Source organism: Eimeria tenella, genomic scaffold (genome assembly GCF_000499545.2).
Source record: "Eimeria tenella Houghton genomic scaffold, Eth_scaff5, whole genome shotgun sequence".
In the NCBI taxonomy this organism is placed as follows: domain Eukaryota; phylum Apicomplexa; class Conoidasida; order Eucoccidiorida; family Eimeriidae; genus Eimeria; species Eimeria tenella.
The window spans coordinates 192,215-209,640 of NW_013543395.1; the positions used below are offsets into that span (position 1 = coordinate 192,215).

Genomic DNA, 17,426 nt, shown 5'->3' on the forward strand with positions numbered 1-17,426 from the left:
AGGGTGTTCCGTATGCTGACCTATTGCTTCTGAGACTGTAGTGGCCGCTGCTTAGTGTTACTGCGTGCTTTTCTGCGTTGACATGCCACTTAATGAAATGCTGGTGGGGTCTCTGGAGGTAGAAGCCGTGCTACTAAGCCACTAAAGCTCTTCTCACGGGAGAAGACGTCGGACTCTCCATATCCAGTGAAGGCCATGAAAAATGAGTGGTTTCCCTTAGCGTCTTCTAGGCCTTAAGAGTACTTTTCTCGTGCTTAGGCCTTCATTATCTTGGAGTCTATCTCTAACTTTTTCCCATTCGCGTCTGTGGTTCGGGCGACTCCAAGCCCCCACCTGCTTAGCTGTACCTATAGCTCGGAATATATCTGCATATGTGTGTGGGCATGCCACTATGTTTACAAGTCTTTTTGCATCCTCCATTATACCCTTTCACCGCGCCTCGGTAAAAATGTGATCATGGCTCTGATGCACACTTCTGTGCTCGTGCATATCCAGAGCACAAGCATTTAAATGCACTATAAAAAGACAAGTGTGTTCCTTCAGACCCGGCAACAGCCTCGTTTGCTGTTGCTGTTATTGTTGGCAGCATGCTTGCCCATGATGCAGCTTCCACGCCTGCCGCTACCGCGCCATTCTCCAGAAGTCATGGTGTTGGGGATCAACCTAATTTTCCTGTTTGCGTCTATTCATATCTTCGACAAGGAGATTTGCAGCGGCCTGAAGAGCCTGAGGGACACCTCTTCTCTTGGCAGCAAACCAGACAGGCTGAGAGACTCCCTTGATTTTTGCTGCGTAGCTACGCCTCTTTTCGTTCCAAGTTATGTTCTTCGCTATTTCAGCTGCTGCTTCTCCAGCCGCTGCTTTAGTGGTTGCTGGACTCGTAGTGCTGCTTTCCTGCAGTCGGGCTACAGTTGCAGCAGCGACTGCTGCGGCAGCAGCACGTACAGACCGATTCCTGCGGATGCATGAATCGTGCGATGATTTGCTGGGCGTATTATAGCTGCTGCTGTTATTGCCACTCTCAGCAGCAGCTGCAAGCAGCGAGGCAGCAGTGCATTTTCGTGTGTGATGATGCTGTGCCAAGGACTGTTTCTCCTCTCGCTGCTGCGGGCCGGACACTGACGATAACACCAGTTCCCTGAAATCCTCGAGGATCTGTGGTGCGGCTTCAAGAGGCAGTGCTGAGACATCGTCGTGGCGCTGATAGCTTCGCCGCTGTTGCCCATCATGTTCACTCCGCAGAACCATTGCATTCGACACAGCACATGCTCCACTACCAGTTTTTACTCTTTCTCCTGCTGCTGTACCCCCGCTGCCGCTTCGCAAAGTACAATTGATGATCGCGCCGATGCTGCGCCGGCGTCTTTGTTGCTGCCCTTCTTGTTCACATTGTTGTTCTTCTTGCTGTTGGACCCGTTGCTGCTGTTTCTTTTGAGTGGGAATCTCGCATGACGGCGTTGGAGGTAGCAGCGGCCTCCCCTCAAGATGCAGGCGGAGGCCGTCGGTAGTTGGTAGCCTCTCATCGTCGTCACCGTACGCGTTTGACTGCCTGGAATCGCTACAGCTGCTTCGAAGGAGACGGTTACACGCTTCTGTGGCTTCTTCTATGACTGCTGGATCCGATAGAAGCGTGTCTGGAGAGGCGGGGAGGCCAGTTTCATCGGCTCGCGTAGAAGAGGCAGGCACCACAGCAGAGAAAGCTTCGCCATCGGCAAAAAGAGGCTCCTTCCCTTCAACGCTTTTGTGCAGTGCTGTCTCCGTTGCCTCTTTTACTGTTGTCGCCCCAAGAGGTTTCTTACTGCTGCGCAGGACACGAAAAAAGTTCAGTGTCGGTCGTGTACGTTGCTGCTGCTGACTGGCTCTCCTACACAGCCGTTGTGGGCTCTCTCGTTTTTGATTCAGTTGGGGCTCTACTCCTGTGGCAGCCTTTGGAGTGAGATTGTCCTCATCGCTGTGGGTGCCGCCGATGTGCGCATCCAGTGCATCACTGGAGCATGGAGCTGCACGATCGGCGGTGCAGTGCTCCATTCTCACATTTACAGCGACGAAAGTAGATTCGCTTTGCTCTTCCTGTGACAGAGGTGCTTTAGTAGTGCTTGCATTGGTGACAGCAAACTTTTTGACCCGACGAAGGGCGCGAACAGCTGCAGCCGAAGCAACAGCAGGAGGAGCTTTCCGCTCTGTTCCGTTTGCTGCTTCTTGGTATTTTTTATTCTGTGGCTGCCTCTTTCGCTTGCCAGTAGATCCTTCCCAATCACTCCCACTGCTGGAGTCGCTGCTTATGCTACATCGGTCGCTCGTGCTATAGTAGTAGACTTTCTTTTTGCGTTTCTCCTTCTTTCTGAAGCTTTGGTTGTGCATGTCCCTCCTGCTGGTGTTACTGCCGCTGATGCACTCATCTTCTCGTGTTGCAGCTCCGTATCTTCCCTTTCTAGACCTAAGGGATCTACGCGTCTGCTCTTGCAGCTGCAAAGGCCCTGCACATCTCTTGCTGTAGTCTGCCACTGTTGCAGCATCTGTAACGGACACCACAGGAGGTTGACGTCTGCAGCTTGTACATGCAATGCAGGCACAACCGTCTCCCATAGTTTCTCGGCAGCAGTACGCAAATATTCGCCGGCGCTGTGTGAGCCCTGCGGGCAGCATTCTCTTGGCCCTCCTTGCACCTGCTGCTGATGCTGCGGACACTGCTAGCAGTCCTTCAGTTCCATGCAGGAAAAATGGTTTCTTTACCGGGACTAGAACTGCTGGTGGAGAAAGTAGCAGCGCGTCGGTTGCTGCTGTTGCTGCTGCCGCTGCTGCCACCTCTGGCGCCTCAGGAGCCCTGTCCAGCAGCGCAGCAGCAGCAGCGGTAGCGTCTTCGGCGGCTGCTGATGCCGCGGCGATTCGCTCTTCGGCTGCAGCAGTAGAGTCTTCGGCGGTTGCTGATGCTACTATGATTTGCTCAGAAGATGCAGCAAATACGCTTGTAGCGTCTTCCTTCGCTGGTATTGCTAAAAATTGGTCAGTCATCGACAGTTTATCTTCCTGTCCTGCTTCCGCTGCCAAGGCTTGTTCTTGGCATGGCGCTGCTGCCAGAGGAAGTGCCGTTGCCGTCGCATCCTGCTTTGTTGTTACTTTGTCTGCTGCCACCGAGCTTCCGCCAGTTTCTGCCTCTACGCCAATGCCATTCGTTTCTGCGCGTTCTGCTGTCTTTGAGTCTGCCGCTACTTCGTTAACGCACTGAACAGCGTCGTAGCAGCAATGCGGGAAGCCACTGCTGACGGAAACAAGCCCGCCTCTTGGCGATCTGTTACAAGCTGGTTGCGTTACAGCCGCCTTATCCCCCTCCTTCTCAGCAACAGCGCTTCCTTCAGGGAGCTCTTGCAATGCATCTTCTGCATTGACAGCGGCTATCGTTCTCTTGCCAGATGCAGCGGCAGCAGCTTGAGAACGTGCCACTGTCTCTTGTACCTTAGCCCCAATAACAGACTGATCATTGGGCTCAGCGGCAGCTGCTCTGTGAACGGTATCTGTTGCACTAACGGGTGATGCCGCTCTGCTGGTTCCTTTGTGCGCCAGCATGCACCTCAACGCGCGCATCTTCCTCGTCCTTCTCAGCTCCTGCGTTGTTCTAGTACGTCCTATTTCTGCTTCAGCTAGCTGCTGCTGAGCAGTTGCCGAGGGAGCCGTGGTCGCAGCTTCTGAAACAGCTGTGCCGTAAGGAATTTCTGCGTCAGCTCTGGCGACGTTCAACTCAAAACACGATGGGCTCCCACCGGTGCTAGTGAGATGAGATACTGGACCTCTTGGGTTATAGACCTCAGCAGCGTTTGTGGCAACCCTTTCTGACACCTGCGGGTAGACTTCATCATCAGACAGATCAGCAGCAGCAACTGAAGGGCAGTGCTTTTTATGAAGCCCCCGGATTAAAGTGGTGCTACCGTTGGACATTCTCTCGCGTCTTCGGTTTCTTTGTAGCAGGAGCTGCCTCCTCTGGCGCTGCCGCCGTTGACAATATAGCTGAATGGGCTCAATATTGCATTTCCGCTGTTGATCAAGTTCTTCGTGCTGCATTCTTTGAACGTAGTTGTGCTGTTTCTTGTTGTCTTGTAGCTCTACATGTCCCATTGTCTTTTGGTACACCTCTGCTAGGTGCATTTCCTTGCTTTGCAAGCCTTTGCGCTGCCTTTCACTATCCGGCATTTCTGGATGGAGTTCCACTTGCTGCTGCCTCTGGAGTTGCTGCAGCTGGTGCTGCTGTTGCTGCACGTGGTGCATATGCTGATGCAGTATATTGCGCTGCAGCTGTTCTTGCTCAGTGGCATCTCTAGCCCACCTTCTCAATTCATGCGCCTCGTCCATGGCGCCCCCGAAGACCTGAGGCGCTTGCAAATTCTGTAGATGTTGGAATTGTTGAAGACTCTGCAACTGCTGCAAATGCTGCTGCTGGAGAGGCTGGAAAAGCTGCTGCTTTAATGGTTGCAAATGCTGTTGCTGCAAGCGCTGCTGCTGTATATGCTCAGGCTGCAGCAAAGCATAGATCGCCCGCCTCTTGGACGGCTGCACCTTGTGTTTCTGTTGATTTTGCTGCGGCGGTTGCATTTGGTAGGGCTGGAAGCTTAACTTGCGTTGTTGGTCTTCGTTCAGTTGTTGTTCCATAGATTGATGATGCAGGAACTGCTTCGAGGACTGGAAGTGAGCAGTCTGTTGCCGTTCTATGCTCCGATGCTGCAAGGTCTGCTGTTGCAAGGGCTGCTGCACAGAACACGCCTCCTGCAATGTTGACTGAAGCGCTTTTTGTTCTCGCTGCAATAGCTGCTGCTCCGCCTCGTGCTGCGCGATCTCTAGCTGCTGCGTTTGTTGCATCGCCTCCTGCTGCTGTTGTTTTCCAGTGCAGATGTTATGCGCGCAGGTAGGAACTGCCGCACCGCCGTTGTGTAACTGAGGTGAGCTCCCTGTTTGTTGCCGCTGCTGAAACTGCTGCTGATGCTGTTGGGATTCTCTTTGTTGATGCTGCCGCTGCTGCTGTACGTGCTGTTGTTGATGCAGCTTCTGCCAATTTATTTGCCGCTCTTTCCACTGGTATGGTGGTCTTTGCTCAGGGTCGCGTTGCAAAGACGCAAGAAGCTGAGGATTTTTTTGAAGAAGGAACGAAACAGCTCGCAGCAGTTGACGACGCCTGTTACAAGCCGTGAGAAGCACATGGCTTACTGAAACAGCAGGCATTCACAACGAAAATTAGGAGGCTCAGGATGAAAAAGATGCGGGCGGCCGTTAACGATGCCTTCCTAAAGCTAGGAGAAGCAAATGGCTTACTGAATCAGCAAGCATCCACAAAGAGCATACGAAGATAAAGGAAACTGCAGTTTGCATGGGCGCACGTGCCCACAGCCTCAAGCGTACCATGTTTCCACGTCTTTGCTACCTGGTCGGCAGCCCCTTGGAGGCCGTTTGGGGATTCAACGGAGTGTCCTGAAAGCAGACGGCATCTGAGTGCAGCCACTGCTAAATCCCTCAAAAAGCCTTTTTCTCCAAATGCTGAAGCAACAGCAGCTGCACCTGGGGGAGCTTTTTGGGACAGCCTAGCAAGCCACAGGCTGCTATCTGCAATCATAGCTGCTGCTGCCGCTCGTTGGTCGGCTACCCCTGCTACATTTGCTGTTTGCGGCAACGACAGAACGCCTATGCAATCTGGCAGCGAGGAGGCAGCCGCGACGGTTTCATTACTTGTTGTACTGCTTTTTCTGCTGCGTTTTATGTCTGCGGACCACAGAGATGCCTCTTGTATCTCTTGCAGTAGACGGCGCAGCAGCACAGTGCAACAGGGCTGCTGGGCGTGTGCCGCCTGGAGCGTCTTATTCAGCAGTTGCAGCAAATCATCATGCAACTCATCAGATTGAATCTTGCCCGCAGCCGACCGTTGCTTTTGTTGCAGTTGCTTTATCCCTTCTGCCGCTCTTGTTTGTGGGAATATCGGCTCTCCTAGCACAATTAGCACAAGAGCGGCAATGTCATGGAGTTGCTGCAGTCGTTGTTGTTCCTGGCAGCTCCTCTGTAACATTTGCTTTTGATGCTGCTGCAACTGCCACAGCTGGCTGCACAATGGCGGGGAAACCGTGCTGGGTGCCCGCTGGAGAGCGGAAAGTCTCTCTCGTATAAAAGCCAACTGATCCAGCCTGTGCTGTTGTTGCTGGTGTTGGAGAAATTGCCCCAGAATTCGCAGCTGCTTCTCCATCATCTGCTGCAGTTGCTGCAGCAGCAGCAAGCGGCGGTAATGTTGTTGCAGCATAATCTTTCTATAGCAATTAGCGCAGGGCACCAAGGAAGCTGAAAGCGCCATCATGTCATCCTCAGCCAACCCTGGTACCGGCCCTTCCCCAGCCAGCTGTGTACGAAAAATGGACAGCTGAAGGGAAAAGCGTTCAGGGGGCAGAGTATTGGGAAATGCTCTCTTGGCACACGACCAACGCAGGTCCTCCGTGGCAGTAGTTGCGACACCCGTAAGAGTAGCAGCATTGACGGGGCCACTTTGTGTATCATTGCCTGTAATGATGAAGAGAAGAAGAGCGGCCAAACACTCGGACCTGCCGACCGAAGAGAAAGTTGACAAAATATCAGGAGCGACCTCTGTCAATGCATTCTCAGCCTGTGGACCTCTACTGCTCCGGTGCAGCTGCAGTCCTCTGCCTAACTGCTGAATCTCTGTTGAAGCTTGATACTGCATTAACTGGTGCACTTGCTGTTGATGCCGATCTTGAAGATCCTGGTGCATTATTTGTAGTTCCTGCTGTTGTCTCCGCTGCTGGTTGGGCTTGTTGAGGAAATGGGGAGGGAGCATGGTTAGGTTCTCACTCTCACGAGGCCACTCGTGCACTCGTCTGACGGAGCACAACAGAGCAGAGCACTGAAGAAGCTTGTGGGAGAGGTATGAAAACACGTTAAGACAGATAGCAGGCTGCAAGCACAGTTATCATGGGAGCTTTGAAGACAAGATATTGTGAAAGAATGACTTATTTCAGAACAAAGGGGAGTGGCAGTTGGTGCAGCAGACTGCCAAAGTGAGAAGCTAGACCGAAGAGATAAAGGGAAGCAGGAATATCCTTGGTTGTGTCCATTCTTGTGCAGCTTGAGACTTTGCTGTGACTATCTGTTTTCATCGGAAACCTCTCGTCCTTCACTTTTGCCCTCCAAATCTGCCACCACCTTTACTTATTACTTTTTATATTGTTGAGATGCCCTTACTGGCTTAGGCCTTCGCACCGCTGGCAGATAAGAGATTCCGAAAAAGCTTTGGACCTTCCAGTAGTGCAGCGTAAATGCAGCAAGCAGCCACAGCAGGAGCACAGAATCGTTTCATCTATGAACACAAGCATCGCATTGGAAGCCACGAAGGAAAGCCTAATTGTCTAGACAAGAATGGCGAAGACAATGGGCGTCTTGCAGTTACGAGCATTGCCTCCTGCCCAAAAACAAAGGCAAGTCGTGGCATGCCCTACCACCATGCACTGCCTCCAAGCAGCATTCGACACATTCCACCCCTTGTTCAAATTGGATTTGAAAGCCGCTGACATCGGCTTGGTGGGGAGCTCTCGGCCCCAATTCTATAGGCACTCACAAGCAAAATCCAAACCTCACGCTTTATTCGCTACATAAACACAATAAATAACAAACTAGCATTATATTAAGGATGCTGCGTCACCCGTTCTGTGGATAGCCACTATCGTGTATTTCGCACCGACAAGTCGCAGTGCGGCCTGCTGCCACAAGCGTTGCCGCAACCTTGCAAAGAGCCGCGGCCCCAAGTCAGCAAAGAGAAAGTCTCCTGCCTTCACAGCAACCCCTGGAATCGACGTTAGCACAAAGTGAGGCCATCCATTCACATACACCTGGAAAGCACAAGGGCAACAACGGGAGCAAGTTATTGCTGCGTGTTTTCGAAGGAGTCGTTTTTTTCCACGCTTGCTATCGTCCTGCAGTGGAGTTCATTCTCCTTCAGGAAGTTCGTCGACCGAGCATCGAGCCCTCATATTTTAGAGGCAAGTAATGCATTTCCCACGCGTCACAACAAGGGCGATTGTAGCACTCTCTTACCGTGTGTAGTTCGCAGTTCTGTTGGAAGGTGAGTGGAGCAGGAGAATCCAGTCGAGGGACCTCAAAATGTCTAACAGCTGCTGCAGCAGAGCCCCTATTTCTTCCCGTAAAGAAGGCGGAAAGGCACAAACAGTCAGCAGCGGGTATCAGCAGAGGGGATGCTGCTGCTCCGGAAGAGACGCCTGCAGCTACAAAGCTAGCTAAGACAGCAACAACAGCAGCAGCAGAGTCTCAAGGTCGATCAGCATGTCACCGGCTGCGGCCGCAGACATTCAAAAGTGGCTCTTTTTCACGTGATTCAAGTGTAAGGCCAAGAGCTCGGCAAGGTCCTCGACTTTTTTCTCAACCAAAAACATAAATGTTTAGGCCTTCTCCATACAGGGTTGAGAGTCTGCGATTTCATCTTTAGTGGGTCAAACCTTACAAAGGATAGCTTCAGGTGAAAAGGAGAGGCCGAAGCGAGGGGAGGAGTCGTCATTGGCAGCGAAGTTGGTGCTAACTGTCACTCTACCAACAACCTCGCCCAACACCACTGGTACCTGCGTGAGCAGGTAGAATTTCGCAACACTGAAACAGTGGCCATTCAGTAGCATTGAGACACTGAAAAAGAAAGAAACGGAAGGAAAGGTAAGAAGGGGCAGATTTGATAGATGAGGAGACAAATGGCAAGCGGGAACGCAATAGGATGCAAACAGAAACGCGAGGCACCTTATGGGTTGCCGGAATAGGCGCTGCGTCTTCCCTTAGGCGGCTCGCGAGCGCTTTCTCGTTGCATGGTGTTCCCAACCTTAGAGGATGTTGTGGATCATCTATCTCCACGCACTCCAACTCGCTGGAAACAGGGACCCCACCTGCTGCCGCTGTTTTTGCTGTAGCGTCTCTTAGCTCTACTGGGCTGGGATCTACTGTTTTCGGGCTGCATAGGCAAATAAGCAGTTCCATTAAAAGCGAGTGATCCGCCGGCACATTTTGTTGGTCATTTGCTTGTGCTGAGGCCACAGCCGTACTTTCTGCAGGTTCTGTGGCTGTTGGTTTCACCACAGTTTGATTGTACTGCCCAGGAAAAGATGAGCTTGGTTCTTTAGCAGGCGCAGCTGCGGTGGCATTTGAGTAGCAAATCAAAGTTCGCTCCTGGAAGGCAGCCTCTGGCACTGTATGTATGGCTTGTGCTGCTGCTTTTCCTGCTTCATCTAATGGCAGGCAATGGAGGCTGTTGCTGCTGCGCGTCGGAAGGCAACTCTGAAAGTGATTCAGAGAGTCACCTGATCTCTCGCCAAAGACAGCAGCAGTTTCTGTTTGTGCCATTTCTGCGACAGTGTCTTTGGTTGGAGAATTGATAACGTGGCAATTCTCCATATCCCACAATCGCTGCTGTTGAACATGCTGCCACAGCGGCTGTTGCTGCTTGTGAGGAGGCGGAGGCTGCTGGAACGGTTGCGGCTGTTGCAGCTGTGGTAGGGGCTGTTGCCATTGATTCTGCAGCATTAGAGCATGCTGCGGGCTCAAAGACGGTTCGAGAGGCTGCCAGTGCTGCGGGTTTTGTTGTTGCTGAAATTGTTGCGCCTGAAGCAGACGCTGTTTCAGCTGCTTATGCTGGCGAAGTTGGTGCTGCTGCAGCAGGTGTTGCGTGTCACTGCTAAACGTTGGCATAGGCTGCGCCTGTCTGACCATTTTCTGGTGCTGCTGATGATGAAACTGAAAAAGCTGCCGCCTCTGCAGAAGCGCTTGTGTTTGTTGCTGCTGTACCAAATGCTGCTTCTGCACATTCTGCTGACGCAGCAGCTGCTGTGGCTGCTGCGGCTGCCATTGTTGTAACCTCTGCGCGTGGTGCTTTGCTTGTAATACCTGTTGTCTGTGACGTTCCACTTCGTTCCGCATTTCTTGAGGGGTTGAAGGACGGATGCGTACTACCTCTGCCGCTGCTATTACATTTGTTGCTTGTAATGCTGTCGCAGCTCCTGAAATGCTCGTGGTTGCAGATCCCTGCAAGCCCCGTTGAGTTCCCCAAGGAACCCGTCGCAAATCATCTGTAAGCGTCGCAGTCGCTGGGCGGCCATCGCTGCTCGCTGCAGCTGCGTTTGCCGCTGCTGCGGCTGTTGCTGCCGCTGCTTCAGTTGTTGTTCCTGTTGGTGCTAGTGGCCTCCAGCAAATCCCCTGGCCTTTTTTCTCTTGTGCCGTTAAGTTTTGTCCTTTTGATATACCTACTCGTGCTGCTGCGCCTTCAGTGAGGCGGAATTCGCATTTTCGGCAGCTAGTTACCGATGCTGTTTGGGATCTTGTCGTTGGTGGACAGGTGAGAGCCACACCACATGCCTTTTCTATTTGATGTGAGGAGGCTTCAACGTGATTGCTTCCAGCCAGTTGGGTGCTGGTTTCTGTCGCCCTTTTTCCTCTCGGTAGTCCTTCAGCGTTTGTGTAGCTGCGTGGTGTATCTCTCTCTATGACTTCTGCTGTTCCAGATACCACACCGCCCGCTGTAGAGCGGAGCCGGGGGAAGGCCAACGGTACGAAAGTGCAGCCAGAAGCAGCTACAGCGATTCCTAGGGTTGGACAGAAGACAGAGTACACCGGAATATATTCGGATCTGAGTGACAGTTGCACCTCCTGCTTATCAGTGCTGCTGTCGTTGCAGCTGCAATCTTCATAGTGTGAGTAGAACTTTTTTTGGCCGGTTACTCTCTGCACTGCAGTGTTCAGCAACTCAATTCCATGTCTCAGCTGTTTGTGAGGAGATTCACTGCCTTGTTTTGGTTTTAAGATTTCCGTTGTTTGCTTGTGCACTTGTGATTGATGATCTTGTTGGTTTGACAGCCGTCTTCTGTGTTCTGGCTCTTCCTGGCTTTGCTGTGCTTCCTGTTGTTGCTGCACTTCTTGCAGGCGTTGCCGCTGCAGTAGCTGCTCTTGCAACTCATCAATTCGACTCAAAATGAAGCTTTCTACTTCGCGTAGAGAAACAGCAAAGAGCACCTCATGGTGCTTGTGCTGTTGCTGCTGTCTCCACGTACCGTGAATGAGTTCCCGTTGCACTGGACTGCTGCGGCTGTGGTTCATTTCTCCGAGAATGCAAGCAAGCGCGCGCCGAGTATGAGCAGGGACAATTTTCAGCTGCTGCAATTGACGAAGCTTCTCTGCCAGTTCAAAAAGCCGCTGTTGATCGTGGCCCAAATTGTGAGGGGAGGAGGAACCCTGAAGCCGTTCGTCTAGCAGAGTTACCAAAATTGCATGAGTTTGTTGTAGAATCCTCAGCTCTTCGTGTGTTTGATCCTCTTCCGCTTGCATCATCAGCTGCTGATGCTCCTTAATTTGTTGTTCTTTGGCTAGAGCAGGGTTTAGTCGTGTGCAAAGCCGCAGTAGTTTGCAGCTTCTCTGATGCAGTTCTGCAACCACTTGCTGCTGTTGTTGGTGTCGCCTTTGGGAACAATGTGGAAGGTAGCCTGTGAGGCCAACGGGACTCACAAGTTCCACGTTACATTCATCATATGTGGCCCCATAAATAAGCCCCTCTAGCTGCTGAAGCTCTCTGAGCTGCAGAATCAACCGACGGTGTCGCTGCGCACTCGATTTCTGAAACGTTGCAGCTTTCTGCTCAATTTCCTCTGAGCCAAGTTCTGTTACTTGGTGCAGTTGTATGCCTTGCGGCGACAGTAGGACTGAGGCGAAGCGTCCGTTTGTAGCATCATTAGGAAAAAGCACAGCGGGTGACCTTTTGGTTTGATAGTGGCCTTCGTCCAGTTGGTCTTGAAAAGGTGTCTCCGAGCAAGTGCTGAAGGTGTTAGGCTCCTGCTGTTGATGCAAAATCTGCATTGCTACCAGCCCTTCTGTTGCGCCTGGTTGTTCACGCCGCCGCAGACTTGCCTGCTTCAGACCAAGGTGAACCTGCTTGGTAGCAGCAGCCTGCCCTTTGGAAAAAAAGCCGCGCTTTTCTTTTCGCACCTGCTCCAGTTGTTGTTTCAAGACACCAGTTGGCAGGCTCCTAAACCTACGGTCTCTTATATCTTTTTCGCCCGACGTCTGAGCAGAAGCTTGCTTGTGCGAGCAAAGCAGTTGTCCTTTCTGCTGCTGCTTATCATGGCCAGCAGTTGATTCGCCCTCATAAGAAGCGTTTGACTGTTTCATGTTACAATGACAATCCCCGAGGGTATTCCGGCTGCGACCTTGTGCGTGTGTACTGTCGTTCTTGCAGCGGCTGCTGCTGCTTTCATTAGTGCAAGAGGCCCCAAACGTTTCAGGGAGATCGTCCAAAGGCTCGTGCAGCGTTTTGTAAACATTGCAAGTCTTACAAGAGGCCTTACAATCGGCAATGATGAAAGGCACTTGCCAGAGCGGGTGCTGCGCTCTGTGGTCTGGATGGATCAACTCTGCTCCTGATGGCCCAAACTCCCCTCTCCTCAGAGCCTCAATCCAGTAACGGCAGAACATCAGATGCGACTCTCGCCTCTGTATAGAACTTTCGGTTAGTTGCTGCAAATGCGAACAGCGGCGAGCTACTAAGTGAAGAACCTGTTGCTGTCTCTGCTCCCCCATAAACTGCTCGCACAGCCTCTCCTCCTGCTGACGAAGCAGTGCAACCTCATCTTCTAGCGTCTGCCCAGAGATATCCAAGATTTTAAGGGCATTTCTTTGCTTCCGTAGAAATATTATTAGCTGTTGCAGTTGCTGTTGTTGCTGCTGGATCTCTTTCCCGTATTGCACAAGCAGTTGGCGTTGCTGCAATAATGCGGCGAGCACTTGTGTGTCTGCTGCATGACGCTTCTCGAGAATATTTTGATGGGTCTCCCATCTTATTAGATCCCTTACTATGTGCTCGTGCCTTTGAGAGAGTTGCCCCTGCGTTTTCTGCGTCTGCTGTTGCTGGTTGTTGTTCTGCTCCTGCTGCTGTAGCTGGCAACCAAACGGCAAATTATGCTGTTCGGATTCTAGCTGGCCACTCCACAATTGATCAGGTCCATTGATTCTGCCGGCCCTGTTAAGCGCAGCAAAGATTCTGTCAAGCGCCAGTTTGAGGAGGTTCACTGAGCAACCCTCGATGACTTGGCCCCCCAGAAGTTCTGTTGGGTAAGACTCGTGCAGCGAGTAGGGCCGCATTCCGTTTCATGGGAAACTGGAGATCTCCCCTCGATCTCCTCTACTTCGTGAGTAAGCTTTGCACTCCCGAAGGGCTAGAGAGGAGGACAAGGCACGAGACCGGAGATGTTCTACACCAGAGGATGCTGGCGTTGGCTTCCCCGCGTCCAGACACACTATTTTCTTGCCCTCTATCTTATGACTTACTACATTTGACAGAAGTATGCTGAGCTTTCATCACACTCGTCCTCAGTAAGATCCGGATAATATCATTGGATCGGCGCCAGTGGAAAGCTCCGTTGGGCAAATACAAATTAGTGGAGCCAAGTCAAACACACAGTAGAGTTGGCATGATTCGCACATCAACAATTTTTTTTAGGCCTTGAAGGACCTTGATTTCAGACGGTGCAACTTCTGTGAAAGCTCACACCAACTGCACGCCTGCGTCGGCTGGAAGGGGGCCTAGTCAATTACTTTCTCGTCAAATGGGAGAAGAGCCATGCCAATTAATATTATCCTTATGACTTGAGAGTAAGAATCGAAGATATCGGCCTCAAAGGAAGAGTAACCGGCAGGTCAACACGTAGAACGGACCAATGGACAATCCGTAGGGTGTAGGGTGGTTCTGGTGGGGTGGGGCAATGTTGAAATGCTCTGTTATGAAGGCATGAAGAGCTAAACCACAACCAAAATCTCTCGCAAATTTTATAAAATTATAAATATTTTTTTTGTGGTTGGAGCTTGTGATTGCACCTGGCCGAAATACGCGATCAAACCGCACATTGATCATTCAATTTCTGACACATTCTTTTTTGTGCAGAACGCGCGCTGGCGTTAAACAGATCAGCCGCCAACAAAATTAGCCATATTTTCAGGCCCAAAAAACATATCGATCTAAATTTGATAATATTCAAAATTTTCCCGTGTTTCTGTGAAATTTGGGTCTCAAGTGACTGTGTTTTTCTCGCTCCCTTGCCGCCTACCCAAAGATGGACGTAGTCACTGGATAATAAAGGCCTTACCAAATCTGCATCACTTGCTGAAGTTGCAAACAAGCGGAAATCTATTTCTTGGCGGAAGTCTTCCCGTCTGTCCTCGGCTGTGGAGGCCGTGGGGCTCAACACGGAAGTTTCCTCTAGAGTACAACACTGCACAGACGTTGCTCTGTGCCTGAACATCCAAAAACATGTGCATAAACAAAACGGTATGTGCAACACAAAGGCTCATCTAGCAGATGAACACCAGTTAGGTGCACAAGCAGGCACCTCTCACACAGATGGCAATGGCATCAGCGCCTGCAGCGTAGTTCAAGTGACTTCATGCCTGGAAAAAGCATTTGCCATACATCTTGGTCTTAGTAACGGTTCAAGGGTGTCATACTTCCAGGACGATGAACCTGGCTGCTGCTCGCGCAGCCTAAGTGCTGTGATGTGCATTGTCTTGTGGGTGTGAACGAAATTAAATACAGTACGCCCGGGCTGCATGCTGTCTAGATTGTCTGCTTAAGAGGAAGATTTAGAAGGGGCAGAATACTGTTAGCTCTGCTGAAAGGTTTGGACTGATAGTGACTCTCTATTGGGCAGAGACTATTTGCAGTCCTTGCGTGCAGGCGCTGCGCGCTGAGTCTGATTTTGTTTGATATTTATGCTTGAAAACCCAGCTATCTGATAATTTTTTTTTCTACTTATGTACACTTTTTCGGCTTTGCAGGTGGTCTTGGGAAACTATAACTGAGCGCCGTGCTGGGAAGTGCACTTGGCTATTCGACCCCCACGAAAAGAATCTATCCTGCGCCTTTGGTGATATGGCGGGAGGTGTTGAACCGGATGAAAAAAGCCGTTCATCTCTCTGATCAAGTAACTCCTCCTATTACTCGGAAGATATGAATCAATACTTTTAATGCAGCATTAATGACACCCTGTTGGGCATTCCTAGTTGTTAACGGCTGCAGTAAGCTCAAACGTTTGAATTCAACTGAACTGTGTTGCGCTTGCAGTGGACTTCCACCGACCCGAAGTCTACTGCAGCCCCAGCATACTATTCTGACAAGGATACTGCGCAAACCCTAATAATAAATTTTAGGCTCTAGTGGAAGCTTTCTTGTCCCAGGGCGACTTTGTTGCGAAATGGCAAATACTGGAGTGTCGCTTCTTTCATGCAGCCAAAACGGACCGACGGCGGTTCAGCAGTTGGCCGTAGCCTTCAAGTCTAGCCAACTTGAAGAGCTCAAATTGGCAAGCTAGTCGAAATTCTTCAGCTGCCAGCCTCCATGTCCGCAGCGCGCTGAAACACTTCTGTTTCCGTACATAAGCTCCTGGGGAGATGTTGCTGTGTATTGCCTCCTGTACCAGCTTCCCTTGATAATAGCATTCACTGCATGTACACAGTAGCCCACTCCACAGAAGCACGAAACCAGTACAAATGGTCGCGGCAAACCTGTTACTTGCTGGGAGGAATTTGTTGTAACTGCTTTACTCTGGCATCATCAGCAGTGAGACAATTTCCTCGTACATGCTTGGTGAGTGCTCCTGCGTAACATTTGTTCCTGCATCGAAACTGGTTCACAGCTCAGTGTTTGCCGTGGAGGTAACTTCGGCAGAATCAAGGAAGCTATTGCAGCAAGGTGTATACTTCAGCTTAGCACTTAAATTGCAGGCATGTGAATGCTTTTGACCGATTTGTACTGGAAAAATTCTGTCCAGATTTTCAAGGAACTTAGAAAGGGGCTGCTGATGTGGTGCTTCTTCCAGTTACCTGAATAATTTTCCCCGCATTTTTATTACGATGAGACTAAAAGCAGTCTGCACCTTGAAAGGGGAGCAAAATCTCAGCGTTGCTCTGTAGTCAGTTCTTCACGTGACTACTTTTGTTGTAGACCCCTTTTAACATGTTGCGATTCATGCCAAGAGAACTATCATTCCTGACCGTGTCTGATATTTCAAGGATCAAAGACGTCTTTGGCTATTTCGCTTGAGAAGCGTGACCTCTAAGGACCTTTATGACGTAGCAGTGAGCTCTGTGGGAAGCTTTTTGCAGAGTAGAGGATCGGCAAGTATGACGCAGAAAATGATTCCGTGTAAGTTCAGCTGCACAGAAGAGATTGCGGTGTACAAATCGTAGGATGGTCTTTTTGAGAAAAATAAGATGTGTTTTTCCAACGAACAAGTCAAGCAAGTGTTAACATTGAGGCGCCACATGAGAATGCGAATTACCAACTTGCTCAGAACAGGATTTCCGTAGCTCTGTTCGATGTGCGGACACGCCCGGAGAAATGCAGGACAGAATGTTAAAATTGCTTTTAATATTCCCCCCTTGTTTGTTTGTGTGGGAGATTCTGTGTTCTCTCCGTTGCATCTACGTGGTACGGAGCAGTTACCGAACCAATAGATCGTTGTTATACTAGCTAGAACGTCAACCCAGAAAGAGTTTACCCCACCTGTATGCAAAAACTTTGTAACTTCTAAGATGCTTCACTTACTTCTTTGTAAAGTTACTGAATTTTCCATCTTAGACAAGGAAACGTCAGCCCATGCGTGCCCCACGGTGACATCGCGCCGCAGCAGTAGCGCTGCACGCTGACAGGAGCTGGGACCATCTGACTCGCATTGTTCAGCCGTCGTTGTATGCTTTGTTTTCGTTTGTTGCTTTTATTACATTTGGGGGTTTTTGAAATCTACATACAGAAAGTTTCACCATTTTTTCTAACTTAGGGTTCTACTGCGCCATTGCTGCACAGGCTGACGAGTCGCTGCTCGGGGCCGGTCAGTTCAGGTTCTATCATCCCAGGTTTTTGGCCGTTTCCCTTCAACCTCATGGTTTAATCTCAGCATCTCATCTGCTTTCGCCTTCACTCCTCTTGCAAATCGCTACGCAGTTTCGCCTTTCTGCGCTTTGCGCGCTAGTCTAGGCCCGACTGACAGGTGCTAGTTCAAGACCGGATTTCACGCAACATACTGAAATTTTGTTGCAAGCGTTTCTCGTTTTATTCTACCGGTTGTTTTATTTTTGTGTTAACTGTCTAATTCTTTCTCCATAGGACGATATATGGGGCAGTTAACAGCAGTGTCTCCGTTTTGTATTTTAAGGGGTTTCAGGAGTGGCTGAGAAATTTCTATGGGAAGTGAATTGAAATATTCGTGCAGAATACCCCCATCAGCCAGGGGATCTTGGTGCTTTTTTATTTCCTCAAAAGGAGGCTTCGCGTTTCAGGACAGCTGCGCTGTTGACTCTACGGCGGACACCAGCAGTTTTATGTATGTTCAAACGGGCGCAGAATCCACCACCCGGAT

At 50.5% G+C, this 17,426-nt stretch overlaps 1 protein-coding gene across 1 annotated transcript; it reads right to left on the bottom strand.

Annotated features, from left to right (window-relative positions):
* Positions 1-663: 663 nt before the first annotated feature.
* Positions 664-13,158, bottom strand: ETH_00010905 (uncharacterized protein; the record flags this gene model as incomplete). Its single annotated transcript, XM_013377300.1, has 7 exons — positions 664-5,192; positions 5,386-6,860; positions 7,430-7,583; positions 7,718-7,868; positions 8,074-8,273; positions 8,498-8,612; positions 8,782-13,158. The coding sequence occupies 7 exons, from the start codon at positions 13,156-13,158 to the stop codon at positions 664-666; spliced, it is 11,001 nt and encodes a 3,666-aa protein (XP_013232754.1).
* Between the last annotated feature and the right edge of the window lie 4,268 nt (positions 13,159-17,426).